Genomic DNA, 24,398 nt, shown 5'->3' with positions numbered 1-24,398 from the left:
TTATGGAGATAAACTGCTCCAAGTGGAGCAACAGCTGTGAGGCTGCTAATCAAAAAGCTTCCCAGGAGCAGGTGTGAGAAATTAGCACAATAACTACTCGAAGTGCTGGTTTATACACTGTTTGCTCCCATAGCGCACTACACTAACTCGTACATTCCACCGAATCACCGCAGGAATCACTATTCTTCTCTTTTGAGTTGTCTTAAACAGCCAAGAGCACAGCTTTTCATAATGCATGGCCAGCCATGCCTAAATACAGATACGATCATTTGTTAAAAGTCATCAGGAAGACTCACTTATCTTGCATGTTATTTACTTTCCAAGATGACTGCTCTGAAGTTGAAACACAGCTTTTTGATATCAGCCCAAACGGTGGGAGCAGCGTAGAACGCCTCCCCATAGGCTCCCTGACACGATTGCCAAGGGGATGCCTTTCAAGATGAAATTGTTTCCTGACGTTGTCAGATTGCTGCGCAGCTCTGTTCTGGTTTGGGATTGTAATGTCCATCTCTACATCTTCGGCTGACAGCCCCACCCTTTTCTATTCATTTCCACTCCTTCAGGAAAAAAAAAACCCCGGAAGCGATAATGGGTTTTATTTAATGTTTTTCCTTTTGTCTCATTTTCCAATCTGCAGGCCCATTCGTCAATGTCATCTATGTATAAGGCTGACTGAGTGCAGTTTCCCTTCAGCGGGCAGGCTTGTTCTTACCACAGATGATGATGTTGATCGTGATGATTGATTGCATGAATGTAAATTCATCTATGTAGCCGTTTCCACCCAAAACATCTTAGAAGCGACTCCATATTTGAAACGTCACAGACTGGAGTGTGTTCGTTAAGCTTCCACGGTACGTGCTGCTCAACCATTAGACGGCTGAGAGATAGTTTATTATAAAAAATGCTTTTAGCGTATTTACGTTTTCTGTCTACTTAAGCAGCTGGTTTGGTCTATAACCACTCGACCTGAGCTGGTAACATATGTAAATAGAAATGCATTAGACAATATGGGCACCACAGGGCAAATTTTCCGCTAAGCAAGTAGAATACAAAATATTCTCCAAAAGGCATAAAGTCTTAAATTTCTTACACAGCGTTACTTTTTATTTGCATCTTTTATGGTCTCCACAGGCCTCAAATGTAAAAGTGCTTGCAGGAGAAGATTGGGCACCCTTCAGGTTGGCAGCTGTCTTTGGCCTTTAAATGCTTTGTTGCCAACTGAGAGTCTTTCAGTTCAGGTTTTGTGGATTTCTCATGATTCTTTCTGCAAAAGGCATCCAGCCCTTCTGGTAATTTTAACTTTACTTTGGGATCATTATTCTTTCCTGCTCTTGTTATTGTCAGCATTTTTATAGATGGTGTGATGTTTGCTTTTATTGGCTCCATTCTACCCCTTTATCAGTGAAATGTGCCCCAGGCTGCAGCACAAGCCCGCAGCATGATCGATCCACCCCCTGGCTTTGGAACCAGAGATGCCGCTTTTACTTTTTTTTTTATTAAATTTGATACAGTTTCTTATCTCTACACTTACTTTTCTCGCAGTATCTAAAAAGTCTGCTTTTAAATTGCATTCAAGGCTTTTCTTTTCTAATTTATGTCCGCTTGTATCTGGGTGTAGAGAATTTCTAGGCTATTAAAACCTTTGCAGTTGGACCCATGTTAAATAAATATGTTTCCTCTGTCAGGTGCTAAATGGCTATAATTAAAAATAAACTGTAGCAAATTAGCATTGCCTATTTTTGTCTGTTTATCCGCTTCTGTTCACTTTTGTTTCTCTCATTTTATTTGAGTCAGAGCTTTTAAAAGTAGTCCCACTTAAAGCTATGAGGACTATATCTTAGCAAGCAGCGAAATACAGGTTTGCAGTCAGGATAAGTTCTCCTGCTTCATCCGAAAGTAGTGGATCCTGGCTAAAACCTTTAGTGCTAAACTCCACCAGTTGAGTTACATCGGTTTGTGGCACAAGTAGCCCCATCTGCACTTCTCAGTCTCTCAAGGTAGTCCATAAAAGTTTTATGAAGTGTGACATGACCTTTTGCTGTTACAGTTTGGAGAGTTGGAAAACACTCCTCCCAGAGTAGCTAACTGACTGACTCACATGTGGAGTGTTGTCATCCTGCAACAGCTCACCTCCCACTGGATTTCAGTACAGGACGTTTCCTTTAGGAAGATGTCAGCAGAGCTTCTTACCATTAGTTGCTTAAAATGGTAAGAAGCCGCTGACAGTCACATATCCAAACAGTTTTTACAATGTTTGCATTAATTTTGTCCTAATACACCTTTGGAGACGCCATAATAATGGTATTCTAAATCTGACTTTTATTGTAAAGGTGTTTGTTTATGTCAATGTCAAAAGTCACTGATTGACAGTTTATTCTGTCACACATTTGATTGGACAAAGGAGGAATTTTGTCACATTTATGCATGTGGCTCACCACTAGAACATGGTATTATAACTTTACTAAAGCTTTCTGCAGTTTTCTTACCATCCAACGGGTTATTTTGCGCTGGCCTGGGCTATCCCATAGGAACTGCTGCTCAAGCAAAATTTTCTGCTTCTCTTATTCCTCATCTTAACCCTGACTGCGCCTGTTTGCTTTGACTTCCTGTTACTAGGGCTAAGGCTGGCACTGGTTGGTAAATTTCATGGTTTAACACTGCCTTTGTTTCATTGTATCAAGATATTTCCCCTAAAGTGTGAAAAAGGTCCGACTTGATATTATTTATTTTAAATAGAAAAGCGACAATTTCCATTTCTGCAAAAATAGGTTAACATTAATTATAGCGGTCACAATATTGCTATCTTTAGCATATTATTTTAATTTTAAAACAGAATTCTAAGCAAAAATATACAATCTTTTCTGTTTTTTCAGAATTTAACAAAACTTGTTAAAATAGGTAGAAATGCTGTGTAAAGTAGAAAAAATATAATAAAACCTATGCATCAAATGCTAAAATTAAACTAGACCAGCCTATTGCACATCCTCCAACCTTCACAGGGAAACGGTCATGATGCGAGGTTATGTAACAGCCCTGGGGTAAAAACCGCTTTGTGCTGCTTCTGGTGCTTCTTCAGCAGACTGAGCAGGTGGTGACCAGGAGAGGAGTGGTCTCCGACAATCTTGTTTGCCCTGAACACAAATCTGGTAGCAGCAGTGTGATATTAGGGAGGGTAAAGAGCAGCCAACTATCTTACCAACTGACTTCATCCCCAACACCAGCTTCCTGCTCTCAGCCTCAGTGTATCAGACCATGATCCCATACACCAGCACACATTCAATGGCGGAACGATTGAAGGTCACCAGCAGCTTCTTCTCCAGTCTCTTCCTTCTGAGGACTCTCAAGTGTATTTGCTGCTGGACCTTCCTCATCACTAATGTGGGCTGTCCAGGAAAGATCTTCAGAGATAGGAGACTCCAGAAATAAACGTGGAAACCCTCTATACATTTACCGATCATATGGAATCAGCTGTTTCCCTCCTGAAGTCCATGACTACCTCGTTAGTCTTCTTTGTGTCAAATTATTCATTGGTAATTTCCAAGTAAACTCACACAAGCATATCAAGCTGATATTAGCTTGTGAATTAGTCAGGCTGTTTGCAGGCAGCTGCTTAATGGACATTGCTTGCCATCTTTAGTTTTAAAAACAGCGTTGCCTTAGTAAGAGTTATTGATGGCTCTACTTCCACTCCATGACAATCCAAGTTTAATGATACTAGAAACATTTCCAAACATCAAATATGTTTTTTGTTATAAAGGCAAAATGGGGGACTGCTTTGTCTCACCCTTCAGCCAGTGGTAGTGCACAGCAACAAGTTTGGGAGGGGTAGCCCTGCATAACTCATTGTTCCATACACTGACATTTTCACCGGGATCTCATTTAAGTGACATTAAGTCATACTTGCTGTCATTACAAAATATTAAGGCAATCTGATAATGCCTTGATGTGATTTTGTGACATTGTTCAGTAATTTTCTTGTTAGTAATTTGGAGGCTATGGCCGCAGATTGTCCCTACAAAGTCGGATAAATTTCCCAAGGACGGCTGGTTACAAGCCACAGTGCAAGCTAATTTAGGTCTGCGACCTTAACAAACACTTCAAGGTCACATCCGGTTTTTCCCTTTCTAAAGTCATCAAAAAATAAATTTCATCCTATTTCATCTCTACAGGTCCTTCTCAAAATATTAGCATATTGTGATAAAGTTCATTATTTTTCATAATGTAATGATGAAAATTTAACATTCATATATTTTACATTCATTGCACACTAACTGAAATATTTCAGGTCTTTTATTGTCTTAATATGGATGATTTTGGCATACAGCTCATGAAAACCCAAAATTCCTATCTCACAAAATTAGCATATCATTAAAAGGGTCTCTAAACAGCTATGAACCTAATCATCTGAATCAACGAGTTAACTCTAGACACCTGCAAAAGATTCCTGAGGCCTTTAAAACTCCCAGCCTGGTTCATCACTCAAAACCCCAATCATGGGTAAGACTGCCGACCTGACTGCTGTCTGGAAGGCAACTATTGACACCCTCCAGCAAGAGGGTAAGACACAGAAAGAAATTTCTGAACAAATAGGCTGTTCCCAGAGTGCTGTATCAAGGCACCTCAGTGGGAAGTCTGTGGGAAGGAAAAAGTGTGGCAGAAAACGCTGCACAACAAGAAGAGGTGACCGGACCCCGAGGAAGATTGTGGAGAAGGGCCAATTCCAGACCTTGCGGGACCTGCGGAAGCAGTGGACTGAGTCTGGAGTAGAAACATCCAGAGCCACCGTGCACAGGCGTGTGCAGGAAATGGGCTACAGGTGCCGCATTCCCCAGGTCAAGCCACTTTTGAACCAGAAACAGCGGCAGAAGCGCCTGACCTGGGCTACAGAGAAGCAGCACTGGACTGTTGCTCAGTGGTCCAAAGTACTTTTTTCGGATGAAAGCAGATTCTGCATGTCATTCGGAAATCAAGGTGCCAGAGTCTGGAGGAAGACTGGGGAGAAGGAAATGCCAAAATGCCAGAAGTCCAGTGTCAAGTACCCACAGTCAGTGATGGTCTGGGGTGCCGTGTCAGCTACTGGTGTTGGTCCACTGTGTGTTATCAAGGGCAGGGTCAATGCAGCTAGCTATCAGGAGATTTTGGAGCACTTGATGCTTCCATCTGCTGAAAAGCTTTATGGAGATGAAGATTTCATTTTTCAGCACGACCTGGCACCTGCTCACAGTGCCAAAACCACTGGTAAATGGTTTACTGACCATGGTATCACTGTGCTCAATTGGCCTGCCAACTCTCCTGACCTGAACCCCATAGAGAATCTGTGGGATATTGTGAAGAGAACGTTGAGAGACTCAAGACCCAACACTCTGGATGAGCTAAAGGCCGCTATCGAAGCATCCTGGGCCTCCATAAGACCTCAGCAGTGCCACAGGCTGATTGCCTCCATGCCATGCCGCATTGAAGCAGTCATTTCTGCAAAAGGATTCCCGACCAAGTATTGAGTGCATAACTGTACATGATTATTTGAAGGTTGACGTTTTTTGTATTAAAAACACTTTTCTTTTTTTGGTCGGATGAAATATGCTAATTTTGTGAGATAGGAACTTTGGGTTTTCATGAGCTGTATGCCAAAATCATCCGTATTAAGACAATAAAAGACCTGAAATATTTCAGTTAGTGTGCAATGAATGTAAAATATATTAATGTTAAATTTTCATCATTACATTATGGAAAATAATGAACTTTATCACAATATGCTAATATTTTGAGAAGGACCTGTAGATACAGGGGTTGGACAATGAAACTGAAACACCTGTCATTTTAGTGTGGGAGGTTTCATATACACGATACATTTGGCTGCTATAGCCAAACCTTTGGTCACTCATGCCAATGCCAAACGTCGGTTTCAATGGTGCAAGGAGCGCAAATCTTGGGCTGTGGAAAATGTGAAACATGTATTGTTCTCTGATGAGTCCACCTTTACTGTTTGCCCCACATCCGGGAGAGTTACAGTGTGGAGAAGCCCCAAAGAAGCGTACCACCCAGACTGTTGCATGCCCAGAGTGAAGCATGGTGGTGGATCAGTGATGGTTTGGGCTGCCATACCATGGCATTCCCTTGGCCCAATACTTGTGCTAGATGGGCACGTCACTGCCAAGGACTACCGAACCATTCTTGAGGACCATGTGCATCCAATGGTTCAAACATTGTATCCTGAAGGCGGTGCCGTGTATCAAGATGACAATGCACCAATACACACAGCAAGACTGGTGAAAGATTGGTTTGATGAACATGAAAGTGAAGTTGAACATCTCCCATGGCCTGCACAGTCACTAGATCTAAATATTATTGAGCCACTTTGTGGTGTTTTGGAGGAGCGAGTCAGGAAACGTTTTCCTCCACCAGTATCACGTAGTGACCTGGCCACTATCCTGCAAGAAGAATGGCTTAAAATCCTTCTGACCACTGTGCAGGACTTGTATATGTCATTCCCAAGACGAATTGACGCTGTATTGGCCGCAAAAGGAGGCCCTACCCTACACCATACTAATAAATTATTGTGGTCTAAAACCAGGTGTTTCAGTTTCATTGTCCAACCCCTGTATGTCCAAACGCTTGCATTGCACAGTGGCCCCCTCTGCGATCAGATAACCCTGATTATGTGTATCCAGTGAAAAGCAAGAGGCCGAGCACTGGGAAAAGGCAGAGAAATGGGGTCACAGAGGAAGTGGTGATAGAGATGTTGCTGTGAATTGAATACGGCGTGGAAAAAAATGACCCTTGACAGATAAACTTGATCCATTGTGATGTACTTTCAGTGAAGATATTTTGAAGCAAAGCCTTTGATAGTTCCATCTCTTAAACGTCTATCACCTTTTTGCAATAAAATCATAACAAGCTTGGATTTAAACTGTAAATGAATGAGCTATAGGGTTTGCATGAGGTTTAGAAATGTGCCAAATTCAATAGAAATCTCAGAAAATAGACACTTTATTGCATGCCTTTTTTGTTTTTTCCATCTTAGCTGTATTTTAACCAGCTTAATGCTACACTCCGCTGTCGGATAGAGTAGATTTCATGTCTTCTTTGAAACAAAATTTTGAAACATTATTCAGCTATAGAAGCAAGCAATCCAGCTATCCATTTTGTGCTCCATCAGTTAAAAAGACGCCATTAGAATATAATGCTCATTCAGAGAATGGAAGTCATTTTCTCAGCAGCTTTGTTAAACAACTCCCCTCTGAACCTTCAATTTACTGAATGTCAACCAATTTCTTCTATTCACACATCAGTATGATTTTAGAGTTTGTCTTTTATTGTCCCACTGGTGTTTGAGTATGTACGAACAGACACGCAGTGCACTGAATGTGGGCCATTGAAGCTGACCTTTACATAGAACATGTAATGATTGGGAATAAATACCCAGTCAATTTTGATTTCTAATACAATATTGGTCAGAATGCTTGTGGACCAGTCAGAATAATTTAACCTTTTAGAGCTCTGTAAGCAGAAGCTGGGTATTATGCATAATCTGGAATTTCATGTTTAGCAGCCAATTCATAATTTTGAAAATTACTTTGCTATTCTCAGTGTTTTGTGATAATATCTTAAGACAATTATCATTTTTGTACATCTTTTTTTTTACATTGATTTCAACCTTGTAGTTCATCGGTCGTAGCTGTGTTGTGTCCTACTCCTCTGGTTTGGGTTATTTTTTCCCTGAAATCGAAGACTCCAGTAATTACCTAATCCTGGGAACAGAGAAGATTGTTTTAGTGGTTGGGGAGAAATCTGACCTCCTTACTTGCACTGAGCTCACAAATGTGTCCTACATAAATGATCTTCACAGCAAAGGTGCTCACTATATTATTCTACTGTGTGATGAACAACTAGCCACAGATCCATTTGACTTGTTCCTATTAAAATGTGAGTTTTTTGTAAAGAAAATAATCTCTCCACTCTTTCATACTAACTATCTGGACTAGGGCTACAAAAAATACAGCAAATTTACCTTTATTGCATCACTCGATGCAATATGCATATCACAAAGAAGTGCCTGGACTGCAGTAAGTTCACTACTTATTTAACTACCATATGTTCCGACTCCGTATGGCCCTAGTATATTTGTTAACATTTGTTTTTAAATGCAGCACAAAACGTGTTAGAAGGTAAAGAGGTGGTAAAGTGGTCAAATCAGGCAGCAGACGCTGGCCAGAACATAGAAATAATACATATTTTACAGTAGCTGAATAGATTACTTAAAAATGGTTTTATTTATTAATGCATTTATGTCAAGCCATGTAGGTATCGCCACCTTCAGCAATATTATCCGATGTTTTTCTAATACCGTGTAGGTCTAACTTTTACTTTATTTGGCTTCTGTTTAACAGCAAAATAAATGCATTTCAGGGAGAAAGGGGTTAATATTATAATGGGTGTAACAGTTCTGCATGCACATTGTTTGAGTAGGTTTCCGTCATATTTCTGAGACGATAAAAGACACATTAGTTTATTTCCAGACAAATTTTTAAATGTTATTAAATTAAATTTAGATGTTTAAAATTATTTAAGTGAACATAATTTAACTACTCATTCAAATAAAAGTGTTGGATTCTAACTGCTCTGTTTTGGGCTTAAACTTAAAAATTTATACTTTAATCGAATATAAGTACATAACGTGCAACATTGTTGGCCCATAAACAGAAAAATTGTATGTATTTAAAATGTGTAATTCCAGAATCCTCTTCCTTAATATACATTTAAAACCTACAAGCTCAGATCAATTAATACTGCTTGCAACGGGTTGATAAGGATACATCTTCACAGCTGCAGACATTAATGCACTCAAGTATTATGAAGCAAAGGATGCCCTCCATCACAACAGATGAAACTCTGACCAACAAGCACTTCCACTGTTGGTTTCGTGAAGACATCTGGTTTTACCTCCATGTTATAAAGAAAAGAAAAATGAGTTACTTTGTGGTTAGGACATAAAAAGGTACTGAAATGGGAATAAGCTTTTTAAATATCTTCAACAAGAGGACATAAAACGGTTTCTTTGACAGCAAAGATGTGTTGTTCATTATCAAGGGTTAAAGAGCTCAGAACTTGCTAGCAGTGTTGTGGCTAAACTAGCTAAAAAAAAACTTGAATTGTTGCTCAGAAAAAGGATTTTTCAACCAAACATTTCATGAAAAATCTGAACTTTTCCTAAACCAGAGTATTAATTCTTAATACAACCCATAATAACAACTGTTAATCAGCTGTTTATATGGCTTACATTTAATACCTTTCAAAATTAGTTTTTATAGTGCAACATTTGAAGTTGCTTATTTTGGAGACTAACGTACTGATCCATCCTCCTAACCTATTTGGCAGATATAATTAGACAGAAAAAGGGTGCATTGAGGACTCCTGTTTTGACTGCATGATTCCCCATGCATACATTATTTAAACAAACCACACGCATTGGCCATGATATCGCTTTGATAAAACTGTTTTAAGCAGGCCTTCTCTGAGGGAATCCTTCCTGACGCAGTCGGAGGGGCTCAGCAGGGAAGTGCTATCCTGTGATTTGGTCTCGAGCCTTTAGGTTTTCATGTTTACAGCGGAGGAATTCCAAACTCATCACAGCACCCCTGACGGTCCAACACGTCTGGACTGGCAGTGGTTCAGAACATAGAAATGACTGCTGTTCCCAAACATTGTGCATTTTGAAATGATGCCTTTATTTTATTTGGTTCAGATTGTAAAAGTGATCATTCAATTTCAGGATAGACTGAAACTACTGCTGGCTAATGAAGTGCATATGCATTGTCCTCCTTTTGGCAGGAGGCAGCTATCTGTTTAAGCAGATAATGTAATCACCAATATTGGTACGCATCTCATGCAGGTGCAAGATTTTAAGATCACAGATAGTTGAGGCATATGAAAATAGCACCCCATAAATCATCATCAGCTGTGCTCATGTAATAATGTGCAGGCCCATGGTTATTAGCAGTGCATGTTTGGGTTTTAATGTGATGAAGGTGTTAGCAGTAGAAGGGAGCTGAGATGATCCAGAGTAGTCTTTATTTCAAAGATTGTGGGGGGCTTCATTTTTATGTAGCAGTGTGGTCATTCAGTTTCTGTTCCTGTGTGGGCTCTGGCTAAATGATTTATATGTCTGACATTTTGAACATACTTTGAGTTGATATTAAAAGAGCAAGAGTCGGAACAACTGTGCGGTTTTCTTGCACTGCACTATATTCTAATGCCTGCAGAAAAGGGACAAGAAGCTTAGCAGCATTTACTGCACACTCATCTTTCTCATCAGTAGTAAACTAAGTATATGAAGGAGTAATTAAGGATTAAGACTAATTAATACCATTATAGTGTAGCTCTCTGAAGCACGTTTGCTTGACAGATTGCAGAAATATAATAGACAACTAAGGTTGTAGTTCTGCCTTTCCTGAATGTTCTAACAAAGTTTGTCTGATTAACACAATTTCAGTAGTAGAAAATGAAGTAGTTAGCTTGTTTCCAAGCAAAGGAAGCTTTTGCAAACTAACAGCTAAGATGTTTTATAGTAATGCTACAAAATGCTGTTGCCATGACCCCTAGTGTAATACTAGCATATTTGGAAAATCCCATTCATTGGTAACGATTACCTTTTGTGTGGTAATAATAAATGTTACTGGTAAATACTTAATATTTACACGCGTAACATCAATAATATATTAAGAAACTTGCAAATAGTGATTTCTGTTGCTCTGAGGCAAAGAATAGTAGCTTTTTTATTGTAACTGCTGTTTTGTAAGTTTAATATTGTTACTGAGCTTCTACAGCAACACTGTTTGGTCAAAACTGTTTCACAGCCAATAGTTATCTAGAGTTTAAACTGATCGTATGACCAGAGATAAAGTGGAGAGTACCGTCACGTCATGCCGAAATGTGGAGCCTACGTCTGTTTGATGTGCACGTGTTGGGGTGGTCCTTGTTTAGCCTATCTCAAGTACAGGAAGAGAAATGTACCATGATCGGTTCTTTGAGAGAAGTCTTTTAAATATGAGATAACGGAAATTTAGCAAACTGGCTGGAGGTTTTGCAGATTAAAAGGCTTGTATCGGGCTGGAATATCGGTTTATCCAAGGAATTAATCAGTTTTGGCCTGTCCCTTCAGGCAGAATAAATTGTCTAGTATTGCATTAATTTTTCCTTTGCTTTCTAGGTTTTCACAGTGCTTTACCTTTGAGTTTGCTCTTTGATTTCTGACTTTGTTTCTACATTTCTGAAGTATTTCTTTATTAAGTAGATTTTATTAAGCTAAAGGTCATTTTTCCAGACATCTAGTGTCAACATCAATTTGTGCCCTTTTGTATTACATGGACAATTTTTATGTTCTAAATAATTGTTCAAAAATCGTACCAAATTCTGTGGCACCCTGCGGTCGGATCCTTCCAGTTCAGAAGGCTCTGAGCTTTGTCTGCTCCAAAGTAGTGGTTATGGTCATCCCACTCTTTTTAACTTTGTTGGATTCCATTCAGAGATATTTCAAAACAAAATGTCAGGTTATTGCAAGAAGCATCTATCCATTAACAGCAAACCTATCAGCGAAGCACTGAACCAGTTACTGCATTAAAAACATCTTTCTTCTGGCTGGCAGTACAGGAATCTTGTCAGCCTGAATTGTGTTGCACTTAAACCCTTCATAAATGAAACAACATCATTTGAGAGAAGAAAACATAAGAGGGATTCAAGTTAAAGTGGAGCTCTACAGCCTTGTCAAGGTCGAACTCAAGGTGTAAGGTAGAGACATACTGTTGTTGGGAATCCAGAGGGAGACGGGTAGCATTCTGTTTTGATGCTGTGCTCTTTTTTTTTTTTTCTTCCCTTCTCTGATATTTTTATGTGTCTGAGAGTGAAAGATGCACTGTAAAACACTTTCAAAAACCTCACTTAACAATAAAGCATTATTGGAGACAATCTGTTTACAATGTGGAGCACCAGATCTGTAAAACTTTAAAACGCCTTTTCTAGATCCGAGAAATTCAGAGTGGTTGAGGCTCAGCAGGTGGCTGCTGTTGTTCAAAGAAACATGAAAGTTACTCTTTATTGTAAAAGGAAATGCATTTTGTAATTTTAGGTTCTATTGGGTCAGAGTTGGTAAAATGTATTTATGAAGCACTTTTCAAAACCATAAAGTACTTCACAGGACCAAAAAATATTGAGGACAGGGAAGCAAAAATAAACAAGAAATTAAAAATCATCATATCTTAAAGTCCAAAATATTTTGATCCAAATTAAAATGTGAATCTTGCTGATATGACACACATTTATGTTTCTTAAAAGACATAAGAGCGGCATTCAAAATATTTATTTTAGTCTTCCTTAAAAAACATAAACCTCTGCTGTACTCTCAGCCTTCCTGTTATCTGCTGAAAGCATCACTCTCTCTCAAACATATCTCAACATTTCCTACTAAACAGTTTTTTTTTTGTTTTTTTTAAATACCCTCTTTCATTTTAATCAGTACACTGATACTGTTTTCAGTGTCGATGTACTGATACATAAAACAGTGAACCTTGGGTTGTGTTCACTCAGTAACAGCCTTCCCAATGAACAGTGTTGTTGTCAGCGTGGCCTTTATTTTTGAGTTTCCTGCCGGCCAGTTGTGGATCAGGGTTGATCCGGGTTACCAGCAGGTTTCTCCAAAACCCAGATTTATTTCTTTATGAGTTGTACTAAATTTTATTCAGTCCCTGTTTAAAAGTTAAAGGAAAATGCAATGCCACCATATATATATATATATATATATATATATTATTTTTTAATTGTTTATGAATCCGGCTACAGCGTCTTAGGATACAGTTAAGACTAAGTTATTCATACCCCTGTCAGATTTAGGTTTAAAGTAATCTTTTAATTTACCAACATGTTTCTTCCCACTGGAAGTAAATTTAACGTTTAGGAGCATTTGAGCTGGAGTCCAGGCTTGAATCTGATGGCAAATATGTGGAACGCGCCAAGTCTCGGTATTTTAAAAAGAATGGAAATAGAGAAATACTCAACACATTTTAATTGTGGTGTTTATGAGAAAGCTGCTGAGTTATACGTCCCTGTAATCTTGCCGGATCGACTTATTTGTCATTGACAAAGTTGTGAAGTGGAATTTGTGTCAGTGTGTTTATTGTAAATCTATGAGCTGAAAGACGCTTATTATGACTGAAAAATAAGCGGACATTCACCACATACAGGAACATTCATCTGATGCCACATTTATGAGGTGCAGCACACTGTAGCTGTAGTTCTGAGATCACTGTATAGTTGTAAAATTTATTTGAATTAAAGATTAATAGAGCTTGATACGGCTAGATATGGTTTGTTGTGGATAGCTCTTTCTGCTGTTGTTCACATTTACTGTTGGCGAGACAAAAATGTTGACTGACACAGAGCCAATTTCATTCCAGCAACCACTTGGAGAAGAGTCTTCAGCTTCTGATGGACAGGGTGGACGACCTGAACCAAGACATTGTCAAATATAACACCTACAGCCGCAACCTGAGCAAGCAGCAGCAGCAGAAGCACCAGGTAACTCCTGCAAGCAAACTCTTACACAGCCAGGCTTTCAGGAAGCAAAGTGCCCACACCACCCACACAGTGAGCCAGCAGGAGCAGCAGCATGCGTATAGAGACTCTTTCGCTACCCTATCACACGTATTCACAAATGCATGCACCCACAGTTCCATTCTTAGCAGGGAAACAGCAGGTTTATGTCTCTAGGATGTGGACTCAACCAAACTCAAGCTGTAATCACAGCAGGAAAGAAACAGTTAATCAGATATTCAGATCTGAGCATTTAATGATAAATGTAACATAACTGTGCTTATTAGCATCTGTGTTAAATGAAGATCAGTTGTACCAATTAAGTGTCACAAAAATCAACAACTTTTTAAGCACTTCAGTTTTGTATATTTTCACCTGAGTTGTAGCCAGTTTTCGGCATATAAAAATACAGGTCCTTCTCAAACAATTAGCATATTGTGATAAAGTTCATTATTTTCTATAATGTAATGATGAAAATTTAACATTCATATATTTTAGATTTATTGCACACTAACTGAAATATTTCAGGTCTTTTATTGTCTTAATACAGATGATTTTGGCATACAGCTCATGAAAACCCAAAATTCCTATCTCACAAAATTAGCATATTTCATCCGACCAATAAAAGAAAAGTGTTTTTAATACAAAAAACGTCAACCTTCAAATAATCATGTACAGTTATGCACTCAATACTTGGTCGGGAATCCTTTTGCAGAAATGACTGCTTCAATGCGGCGTGGCATGGAGGCAATCAGCCTGTGGCACTGCTGAGGTCTTATGGAGGCCCAGGATGCTTCGATAGCGGCCTTTAGCTCATCCAGAGTGTTGGGTCTTGAGTCTCTCAACGTTCTCTTCACAATATCCCACAGATTCTCTATGGGGTTCCGGTCAGGAGAGTTGGCAGGCCAATTGAGCACAGTGATACCATGGTCAGTAAACCATTTACCAGTGGTTTTGGCACTGTGAGCAGGTGCCAGGTCATGCTGAAAAATGAAATCTTCATCTCCATAAAGCTTTTCAGCAGATGGAAGCATGAAGTGCTCCAAAATCTCCTGATAGCTAGCTGCATTGACCCTGCCCTTGATAAAACACAGTGGACCAACACCAGCAGCTGACACGGCACCCCAGACCATCACTGACTGTGGGTACTTGACACTGGACTTCTGGCATTTTGGCATTTCCTTCTCCCCAGTCTTCCTCCAGACTCTGGCACCTTGATTTCCGAATGACATGCAGAATTTGCTTTCATCCGAAAAAAGTACTTTGGACCACTGAGCAACAGTCCAGTGCTGCTTCTCTGTCCCCCAGGTCTGGGGAATGCGGCACCTGTAGCCCATTTCCTGCACACGCCTGTGCACGGTGGCTCTGGATGTTTCTACTCCAGACTCAGTCCACTGCTTCCGCAGGTCCCCCAAGGTCTGGAATCGGCCCTTCTCCACAATCTTCCTCAGGGTCCGGTCACCTCTTATCGTTGTGCAGCGTTTTCTGCCACACTTTTTCCTTCCCACAGACTTCCCACTGAGGTGCCTTGATACAGCACTCTGGGAACAGCCTATTTGTTCAGAAATTTCTTTCTGTGTCTTACCCTCTTGCTTGAGGGTGTCAATAGTGGCCTTCTGGACAGCAGTCAGGTCGGCAGTCTTACCCATGATTGGGGTTTTGAGTGATGAACCAGGCTGGGAGTTTTAAAGGCCTCAGGAATCTTTTGCAGGTGTTTAGAGTTAACTCGTTGATTCAGATGATTAGGTTCATAGCTCGTTTAGAGACCCTTTTAATGATATGCTAATTTTGTGAGATAGGAATTTTGGGTTTTCATGAGCTGTATGCCAAAATCATCCGTATTAAGACAATAAAAGACCTGAAATATTTCAGTTAGTGTGCAATGAATCTAAAATATATGAATGTTAAATTTTCATCATTACATTATGGAAAATAATGAACTTTATCACAATATGCTAATATTTTGAGAAGGACCTGTATGTGACAGGATCTCAATTTAAACTTCGTCTTTTAAACTGTGCTACTCCATTGTTACATTCTGGCTTCCAACTAAGCAGGATTTAAAAAAAAAAATTTAAACATCTAACTTTTTCCAGACAGATGACGATCACCGTGACAGCTTTTCAGAGCTGTGAACTCCTCTGCTATGTGGCAAATAATGATTTCACTGAAGGTGCTTAATATCAAAATAAACCAGATGAGTGTGGAATAAATAAAGCACCACAAGTGATAAGTAAGGTCCAGGCGACAGTAACTGGTCATCACAAATCATTTCAGTTTACACTGATCAGGTCGCATTGACCTGTTATAGCTGTCATAATGTAAGCACATGCCTTCCTACTGGAATTACCCGTGTTTGTTAAATACTACAGGTAAGGTTCAGAAATCATTAACGGCAAGAAGATTTTATGATACAGAGACTCACAAAGTATTCATTACCCCCGGTATTTTCCATTTTCTTTGCAACCACAAAATTGAATGTGCTTTATGTGGTAGACCAAAACAAAGTAGTGTATGACCATGAAAGAGAAGGAACTGAATGCATGAGATGAAAGATGGAAATTTAGCAAACTGGCTGGAGGTTTTGCAGATTAAAAGGCTTGTATCGGGCTGGAATATCGGTTTATCCAAGGAATTAATCAGTTTTGGCCTGTCCCTTCAGGCAGAATAAATTTTCTAGTATTGCATTAATTTTTCCTTTGCTTTCTAGGTTTTCACAGTGCTTTACCTTTGAGTTTGCTCTTTGATTTCTGACTTTGTTTCTACAACATTTCTGAAGTATTTCTTTATTAAGTAGATTTTATTAAGCTAAAGGTCATTTTTCCAGACATCTAACATCAACATCAATCTGTGCCTTTTTGTATTACATGGACAATTTTTATGTTCTAAATAATTGTTCAAAAATCGTACCAAATTCTGTGGCACCCTGCGGTCGGATCCTTCCAGTTCAGAAGGCTCTGAGCTTTGTCTGCTCCATTCAGAGATATTTCAAAACAAAATATCAGGTTATTGCAAGAAGCATCTATCTATTAACAGCAAACCTATCAGCGAAGCACTGAACCAGTTACTGCATTAAAAAAATCTTTCTTCTGGCTGGCAGTACAGGAATCTTGTCAGCCTGAATTGTGGATCTCTTGGCTACAAAACAAAAGAATAGTTTTGTAACATGGCGGCAGGGATTTTTCTCATGACTATGATTATGCAGGAATCCATCTGTCATGTAAGGTAAGCTTCAACTCTTGTTAGGCGAAAACGAGCAAAGTTTGTGGCCAAGAAGGATAGCACTTTAGCCCCAGTAATTCTGAAAAAGGGGAGCTTTGGGTTTGTAACTCTGTGAACACCCCCAGACCTACGCACAGGCAGGTCATTGAGGTAGGACTTGTTTTTTCACAGTACATGCTGCATTGTGTTGCACTCAAACCCTTCATAAATGAAACATCATTTGAGAGAAGAAAACATAAGAGGGATTCAAGTACAGCCTTGTCAAGGTCGAACTCAAGGTGTAAGGTAGAGACATACTGTTGTTGGGAATCCGGAGGGATTTCTGAACGCATTCTTTGCAAATAAAACCTGAAAAATGTGGCACGAATTTTTATTTAGTCCACTGGAATCAATACTTTGTAAAATCATCTTTGGCTGCAGATTCTGCTACAAACCAGCCTTGCACCAATACTTTTCTCAAAAACATTTCATTGTGGCCCTGGGTGTATGGTTGGGGTTGTTGGTAAAGATCCGACCCAGTCTCGAGTCTTTTGCAGCTTCCAATGTTTTCTTCCAGGATTGCCCTTTATTTACGTCTAACCATTGCCCCCCCACCTCCAACCAGCTTTCCTGTGACTGCTGAAAAATTGCTTCTCCTTGTTTTGCAATTGTTTTAAACGATTTTTCCTTAAAAAATTTACTTTATTCCTTCCCTTGTTTATTTTTACTACAAAGTAAAATGAAATGAATACTTTGAAGTATGAATTGTACAGGGGTTGGACAATGAAACTGAAACACCTGGATTTAGACCACAATAATTTATTAGTATGGTGTAGGGCCTCCTTTTGCGGCCAATACAGCGTCAATTCGTCTTGGGAATGATATATACAAGTCCTGCACAGTGGTCAGAGGGATTTTAAGCCATTCTTCTTGCAGGATAGTGGCCAGGTCACTACGTGATACTGGTGGAGGAAAACGTTTCTTGACTCGCTCCTCCAAAACACCCCAAAGTGGCTCAATAATATTTAGATCTGGTGACTGCAGGCCATGGGAGATGTTCAACTTCACTTTCATGTTCATCAAACCAATCTTTCACCAGTCTTGCTGTGTGTATTGCTGCATTGTCATCCTGATACACGGCACCACCTTCAGGATACAATGTTTGAACCATTGGATGCACATGATCCTCAAGAATGGTTCGGTAGTCCTTGGCCGTGACGCGCCCATCTAGCACAAGTATTGGGCCAAGGGAATGCCATGATATGGCAGCCCAAACCATCACTGATCCACCCCCATGCTTTACTCTGGGCATGCAACAGTCTGGGTGGTACGCTTCTTTGGGGCTTCTCCACACCGTAACTCTCCCGGATGTGGGGCAAACAGTAAAGGTGGACTCATCTGAGAACAATATATGTTTCACATTGTCCACAGCCCAAGATTTGCGCTCCTTGCACCATTGAAACCGACGTTTGGCATTGGCATGAGTGACCAAAGGTTTGGCTATAGCCGTGTATATTGACCCTGTGGAGCTCCCGACGGACAGTTCTGGTGAACAGGAGAGTTGAGATGCACATTTAATTCTGCCATGATTTGGGCAGCCGTGGTTTTATGTTTTTTGGATACAATCCGGGTTAGCACCTGAACATCCCTTTCAGACAACTTCCTCTTGCGTCCACAGTTAATCCTGTTGGATGTGGTTCGTCCTTCTTGGTGGTATGCTGACATTACCTTGGATACCGTGGCTCTTGATACATCACAAAGACTTGCTGTCTTGGTCACAGATGCACCAACAATTTGTCCTCTTTTGAACTCTGGTATGTCACCCATAATGTTGTGTGCATTTCAATATTTTGAGCAAAACTGTTCTCTTACCCTGCAAATTGAACCTTCACACTCTGCTCTTACTGGTGCAATGTGCAATCAATGAAGACTGGCTACCAGGCTGGTCCAATTTAGCCATGAAACCTCCCACAGTAAAATGACAGGTGTTTCAGTTTCATTGTCCAACTCTGTACATTAGTGTGCCATTAAATGCAACCATATAATAACAGATGTATTCAATGGTTTTTTTTTGGTTGCATTTAATTGTTTATTAAAGAGTAATTGCACACTCTGCCCACCATGTTTGTTTTGAAATAGTAACGTAGACAGAGGCAACTTACGCAAGCCACAGTTAGGTTTTTGTTTTTAGAAATATAGATTAATACCATGTATTAATTTCGGTCCACTTTAAAATTATCCACTACTTTGTGTTGGTTTATTTATCAAATGCCAGTGAAAAAATATATATTCTAGTTTGTGGTTTTTACGTGACAAAATATGGAAAAGGTATAGGAGTAAAAGCTGAATGTGCTCTGAGCAGAAGGTGAAACCACTTCACAACTTCAACTTGGTTTAAAAAGCAGGAACTAACACATTTTAAGAATTACATGGACTAAAGGAGTGAAAATATGCACACATGGTCTGAAACCACATACTGCCATCAGCAGCTACAACCTCTGCCAGTTGCATCATAAACATCTCGCAGTAAAGGGATCAGCCAACGTCACGCAGCACCGTGCACACATTGTTCAAGAAAATGGGAGCATAGCAGCTCAATGTGACTCAATGATGTGCACACAAACATACACCTACGTTCAAACGGCTACATTATTCAGTCATTAGTCCGTGGAAGTGGAAGCGAGAAAATGTCTGAGGTATTAATGTTGATATGGGCTGAGTCACCATCATCATTCTATCATTCAGTAGGAGATAAAGTTACAAACAGCTTCTCGGATATCAGACAGAGTCGGATGAAACATGTATCCATAACTATAGTTAGAACTTTATAAAACCACAAGAGTAAGTACGTATGTTTCATCTCCACACTAGAGATTTAGGATCCATCATTCTCCCTGTTCTCACCTTATCATCAGTCTCCAAGTTTTCTTCTTTCACTCATACACCCAGTCTCGTATACAATATCACACAGACAACCCCTTCTTTTATAGTGTCAGCTTTTTCACATTTCACACGGTACCCTATTATGAACCAATAAAGCGCACAGGGAAAAGGAAAGTGAGCTTCTATTAAACCTCTCAGACATCTACGCTGCGTGCCCCTTGTAATCTTGTGCTATTGACCCTGCTGCTTCCAGGGCAAATGGAACCTTATTAATCATCATAGAAAGTTGCAAAAAGCCATTGCGCTGAGGGGGCTCCATTTTTCTTCCATAGCCTTGTGTATTTGGTAAATAACAGATTCTTTGGCACAGTCCGCAGTCAGGTTGGTCTTTTGTTGCAGGAAACGTATGGCTCACTCCTCCCTGATTCATTCACATCCAAAGAAGCCCGCAACACTTTGCTCTTGATTAGATATGCTGCAATGTTTTAATCCGCCAAACTGAGGAAGCATAAATTACGCCTAATAGAGGAATTCAGCTACAATTAAATAATTTAACAACCCAGCAATATTTCTACATTTAAAGAAACAAACACAAGGCGAGCCAGAGCAGCTGAAGAGTGCTTTGCCAAAGAGAGGTCGTAGAAAGTTCATCAGTTAAAGGTAACATGATTTCTGGGTTGTTGTGCCAAAAGGAAGATAAAAAACCGAGGGGAGCAGCTGTTGGTAGAAAAAAACTTACAATATTCTTTTAAGAACCCAAAAACATGTCTCTTTGAAGTAAACCTAAAATGTATACAGTTTATATACTTTAAAGGAGGAATTTGTAGTAAATGTCACATTTTCACTTATTTCTGTAGCTACCTGGACTGTATAAGATGTTACCCCTCTGCTCTTTAATTCAATCTGGATGATAATTGTTATTTGAAAGGTGACATTGGCTACAGCTGGAACCAGATGATCTGTTGTGGTGATGGAACCTACAAAGCCAGTTTCACAGAGGAACATTTTCCATTGCAACGTATGTGAATCAAGCTGGATGTATCAGTGGGCTGGCTAACATTGTTCCGTGCGGATGACAAAACTGCGGGTCTGCTGCAAAATATGTTGGTGCTGTGTTTACATGTCTGATTGAAAACCCAATGCAACAGTTATTATGGTTAGTCGCTTGACATCATAGTCCTGCAATTACCTCACAACCTCGAACCACGAATAACATCAAGCAAGTCAACATCAAGAGCAGTGCATAGTTTCAGATCATTCAGCTGGGATTGCAGAACCAGAAAGTTGTGGCCTTCAACTCACTGCGTTTACCTGAGCAAGAAACCCGAGATAATAGTCTGGATTTTTTTTTATTGCTATTTCATTACTGTCTGCTTGTATTTCATACCTGAAAACGGACCATTTTCAATTGATGTACTAAAACTATTGGCTGTATGTTTATTTTTCTAGTTCAATATTATCCTGAAATATGGTCATAATAAAATGCTTAAATCACACATATGTATTATATATTATTTTCTGAAGGCTTTGTTTTAATTTATTTAGGTTCTAACCCTTTTGGACCAATTGAATCTTATGAAATATGACAGATCATGACTCCTGATGAAACCAAAATAACTATATGCATCCTCCTGTCAGTATATATTGAGTCCCTTAACCAGCTTTCCTTACAGCAGACCATTAGTAGACCATAGAAAATGACCTGAAATCACCAGTTGAAGCAGGCGCAAAACTTCCCTTTGGAGGTTCAAGTTGACGCATGGTCGGTACAAAATGTCCCGTGGCAGACAGCATCCATAGTCTGGTACGAAATGACCAAAACTGAAAGGGTGAAAAATTGCAAGGGGGTAAAATAGCCAGCCAGTACAACACTTGGTTACCATGGAGACTTAACACAGAATGGTAGATGGAAATATACTAGTAGCCAAGAAGTGAAAATCGGATTCATTAAACAAATCCTCCTGCTGCCTGGGCATCAAGAGAAGTGGCCAATGTTGATTGATCTCCTAAAATCTGAAGGAAGTCTCTACTTTATTGATATCCTGTGGACAAAAAAAACTTACTTTATTGTATATTTTTTATAAATGATCAATTATATCTTACCTGGTTGAATTAGGGCTGGAGAAACTTGGGTTATTTGGGTGACTCCAAAGCAGTTGTTAGACTTTTAATTAAAACTGTTAATAAAACCGAGCACACTTCATCCTCAGCTGGTGCTCAAGTGCTTCTAAACACAGAATAATGTAAATGCAGAGAGAGATGACTGCAGGAGAGATGTTTGAAGTTACTTGCCCTTCCTCAAATCATCATAAAGTATAAAGCATGAATTAACAGGGGGCTGGATTTCAGTCCAACTCTGTTTCTGTCAGGATTTAGTAAAACTGCTTGACATTAAATGTGCTTTTTGAAGACCAGTCTGGATGGAAAAGCAGATGGTGCTGCCTTTGTTTTGCTGACATTAACATGTTTGTTCAATATTAGCACCAGGCCTATATTACACACGTTTTTAAAATTTAATTTCGAGTAAGGTTTAGATACTTCTTGGGAACTATAAAGCAGTTATATGCAACATAAGGGAGTAAGGCGTGCTAAAGTTTTGCACGTTTCCATTTCAGTGAAACCAAGTCATGCTGTGAGACTGAGGGGAGAAAAAATATCAAAAATGTTTCTCTGTGTTGATCTGATGAACCTATACAGGTGCATTGTGGGATGTTTGGTTGAAAGCACCGCCCTTGCTTGTACACCAGCTACTTCCTCCGTCTGCTCCAACCTTCCTCTTCTTCTCTATCATCTTGCCAAATTAACAAGGCTTTTAGGATCTCCAGAGACATGGCACCTAGCCGATATACCGACTGTCAGCCCACCACAAATCACTCCATTCCTGTTAGCACTTATAACTCTTCTGTCTCTGTCTTCCCGTCTCGTCTTTCATCACTCTGTTTTTCTACATTTCTGACTTTGTGTTCTCCAAGTCTCTCTGACATTTCGCCTGCCGCTTTTTTCTGTTACCATTCTCCGCTTCCTTACTTGTTCCACTTTTTCTCATTTCTTTCGGTACTCCCACATCTTGTCGACGCCATCTCGCTCCACATTCTCACACTGTCTGCCATCAGCCTCTTGAGTTCTGTGTCTCCCTCTCCCCCACATCTGCCCCCACTAATGCCACCCTTTGTGGGCCCCTCTCTCTAGTACCTCCAGAGGCGGCAGCAGGAGAACGCCCAGCGACAGAGCAGAGGAGAGCCCCCACTGCCTGAGGAGGACATCAGCAAATTATTCAAGCCCCCCCCAGGCTCCACCACGCATGGATACACTGCTCATCGCAGGTACGCACACACACTAACACTCTGAAGACTTTCAGCTTTTGTCATTGGCATCAGAGGAACACCCCCACCTCTCCTCTCTAAATTCCATCAGCCGCCTCCGCTCCCCTCGCAGGAGCTCAGGTTCTGTTTTGCAATTATCTCTGCCATTATCTTAAAATTACATTAATCTAAAGTTTATTGACTGAGTCTCCAGCTCAACCGCCCCTTTTCCCCGCTGTTTGACGCCTTTCAGCTCTCCGCCTTCTGACAACATTCTGATCCGTCCATTTACTCCGTTCACCACTAATTTGTTGTTGTGCTGCTTTTTTCTTCCCCTCCTCCGCCTGTTTGTGTTTGTACAAATGCTTCTGTGTGTGTGTGTGTTTATGTACATATGCTCTGGTGTGTGTGTGTTTGTGTATGGGGGCGTTTGAATGCATGTGGCAACCCTCCAACAGGGCAAATTAACAACTACTGCCAGAACGTGAAGGAATTCACCTCGCAGAACCTCGGGAAGCTGTTCATGGCCGAGGCGCTCCAAGGCCACAACTAGAGGAGAGACTAAAGAGTGATAACGACAAAAGATGAAGGAGATGCAAGAACCACCTTGTTGCCAGCTGCATGAGAACCCATCATCTTTTTCTCAGTTGATATCTCCACTGTTTTTTATGCTTACATCTTTGGCAAAAATACATCTGACACCTTGTTTTGTTTCAAATAAAAATCCTGCATCTTTATGTTTTCTGCCTTCTTGTATGTTGTCACATTATAACAATCCTCCTATAATTGGACTAACAGCAAATTGCAGAGTTCAAACTTTGGGGATAGCTCTGTTTTATCCCTCCACAATGGCTGTTTTTGTCCAGAATCTTGACATGCTAAGGTAGAGCTCCTTTGGAATATAAAATAATTATACAGGGACTCTGCAGTTTTGTGTTGCTATGTGATTTTTTTTTGTCTGCAGCTCAAACCTTACGAAGGTGGGATCAGTTAGCAGGAAGTTTGTTGTGCTGGCTCGTTTGGAAACAGATTCTTTTTAAAACGAACTAAGGCAGAAGTGTGAGTCAAAGTTGAGTTTTATTTCCAAGTAAAGATGTTCCTGCTAGGGCAAAGACTTTACTGGCAAAAGCTGGGGGTAGGTGATTTGACAGGACAAGTCTGGTGGAATAGGTCATGATTACTCATAATTGAGTAATTTTCCCTATTATGATATTCTGTTATATATAAACCATCAGCAGTACAGCTCACTTTCTTCCAGATTCTCAGGGAAATGGACTTTCAGTTCTGTATGTTTATATTTTCTCATATGTACAACTGCTTTAGTGTATTGGGAAAGAAATTGTACCTTTGTGGCCAAAGGTTTTGAGACTGGCAGAATTTTTTAATTTTTTATCTTTGATGCTTCAGTGTTTCTGAACCATTTTTTGTCCG

General features: G+C 39.9%; 1 protein-coding gene across 1 annotated transcript in view; it reads left to right on the top strand.

Moving 5' to 3' along the window:
• Window positions 1-23,704, top strand: part of LOC124866342 (eukaryotic translation initiation factor 3 subunit H-like) — an 86,693-nt gene extending 62,989 nt beyond the window's left edge. The window contains 4 exon segments of the mRNA XM_047362090.1: window positions 13,446-13,566; window positions 22,855-22,944; window positions 22,946-22,988; window positions 23,426-23,704. Coding sequence (XP_047218046.1) covers window positions 13,446-13,566; window positions 22,855-22,944; window positions 22,946-22,988; window positions 23,426-23,520 — 349 coding nt within the window. The 3' untranslated portion in view covers window positions 23,521-23,704.
• The last annotated feature ends 694 nt before the right edge of the window (window positions 23,705-24,398 follow it).

The sequence above is a fragment of the Girardinichthys multiradiatus genome, chromosome 3 (genome assembly GCF_021462225.1).
Source record: "Girardinichthys multiradiatus isolate DD_20200921_A chromosome 3, DD_fGirMul_XY1, whole genome shotgun sequence".
In the NCBI taxonomy this organism is placed as follows: Eukaryota; Metazoa; Chordata; class Actinopteri; order Cyprinodontiformes; family Goodeidae; genus Girardinichthys; species Girardinichthys multiradiatus.
This window is presented reverse-complemented; position numbering and strand designations above follow the sequence as displayed.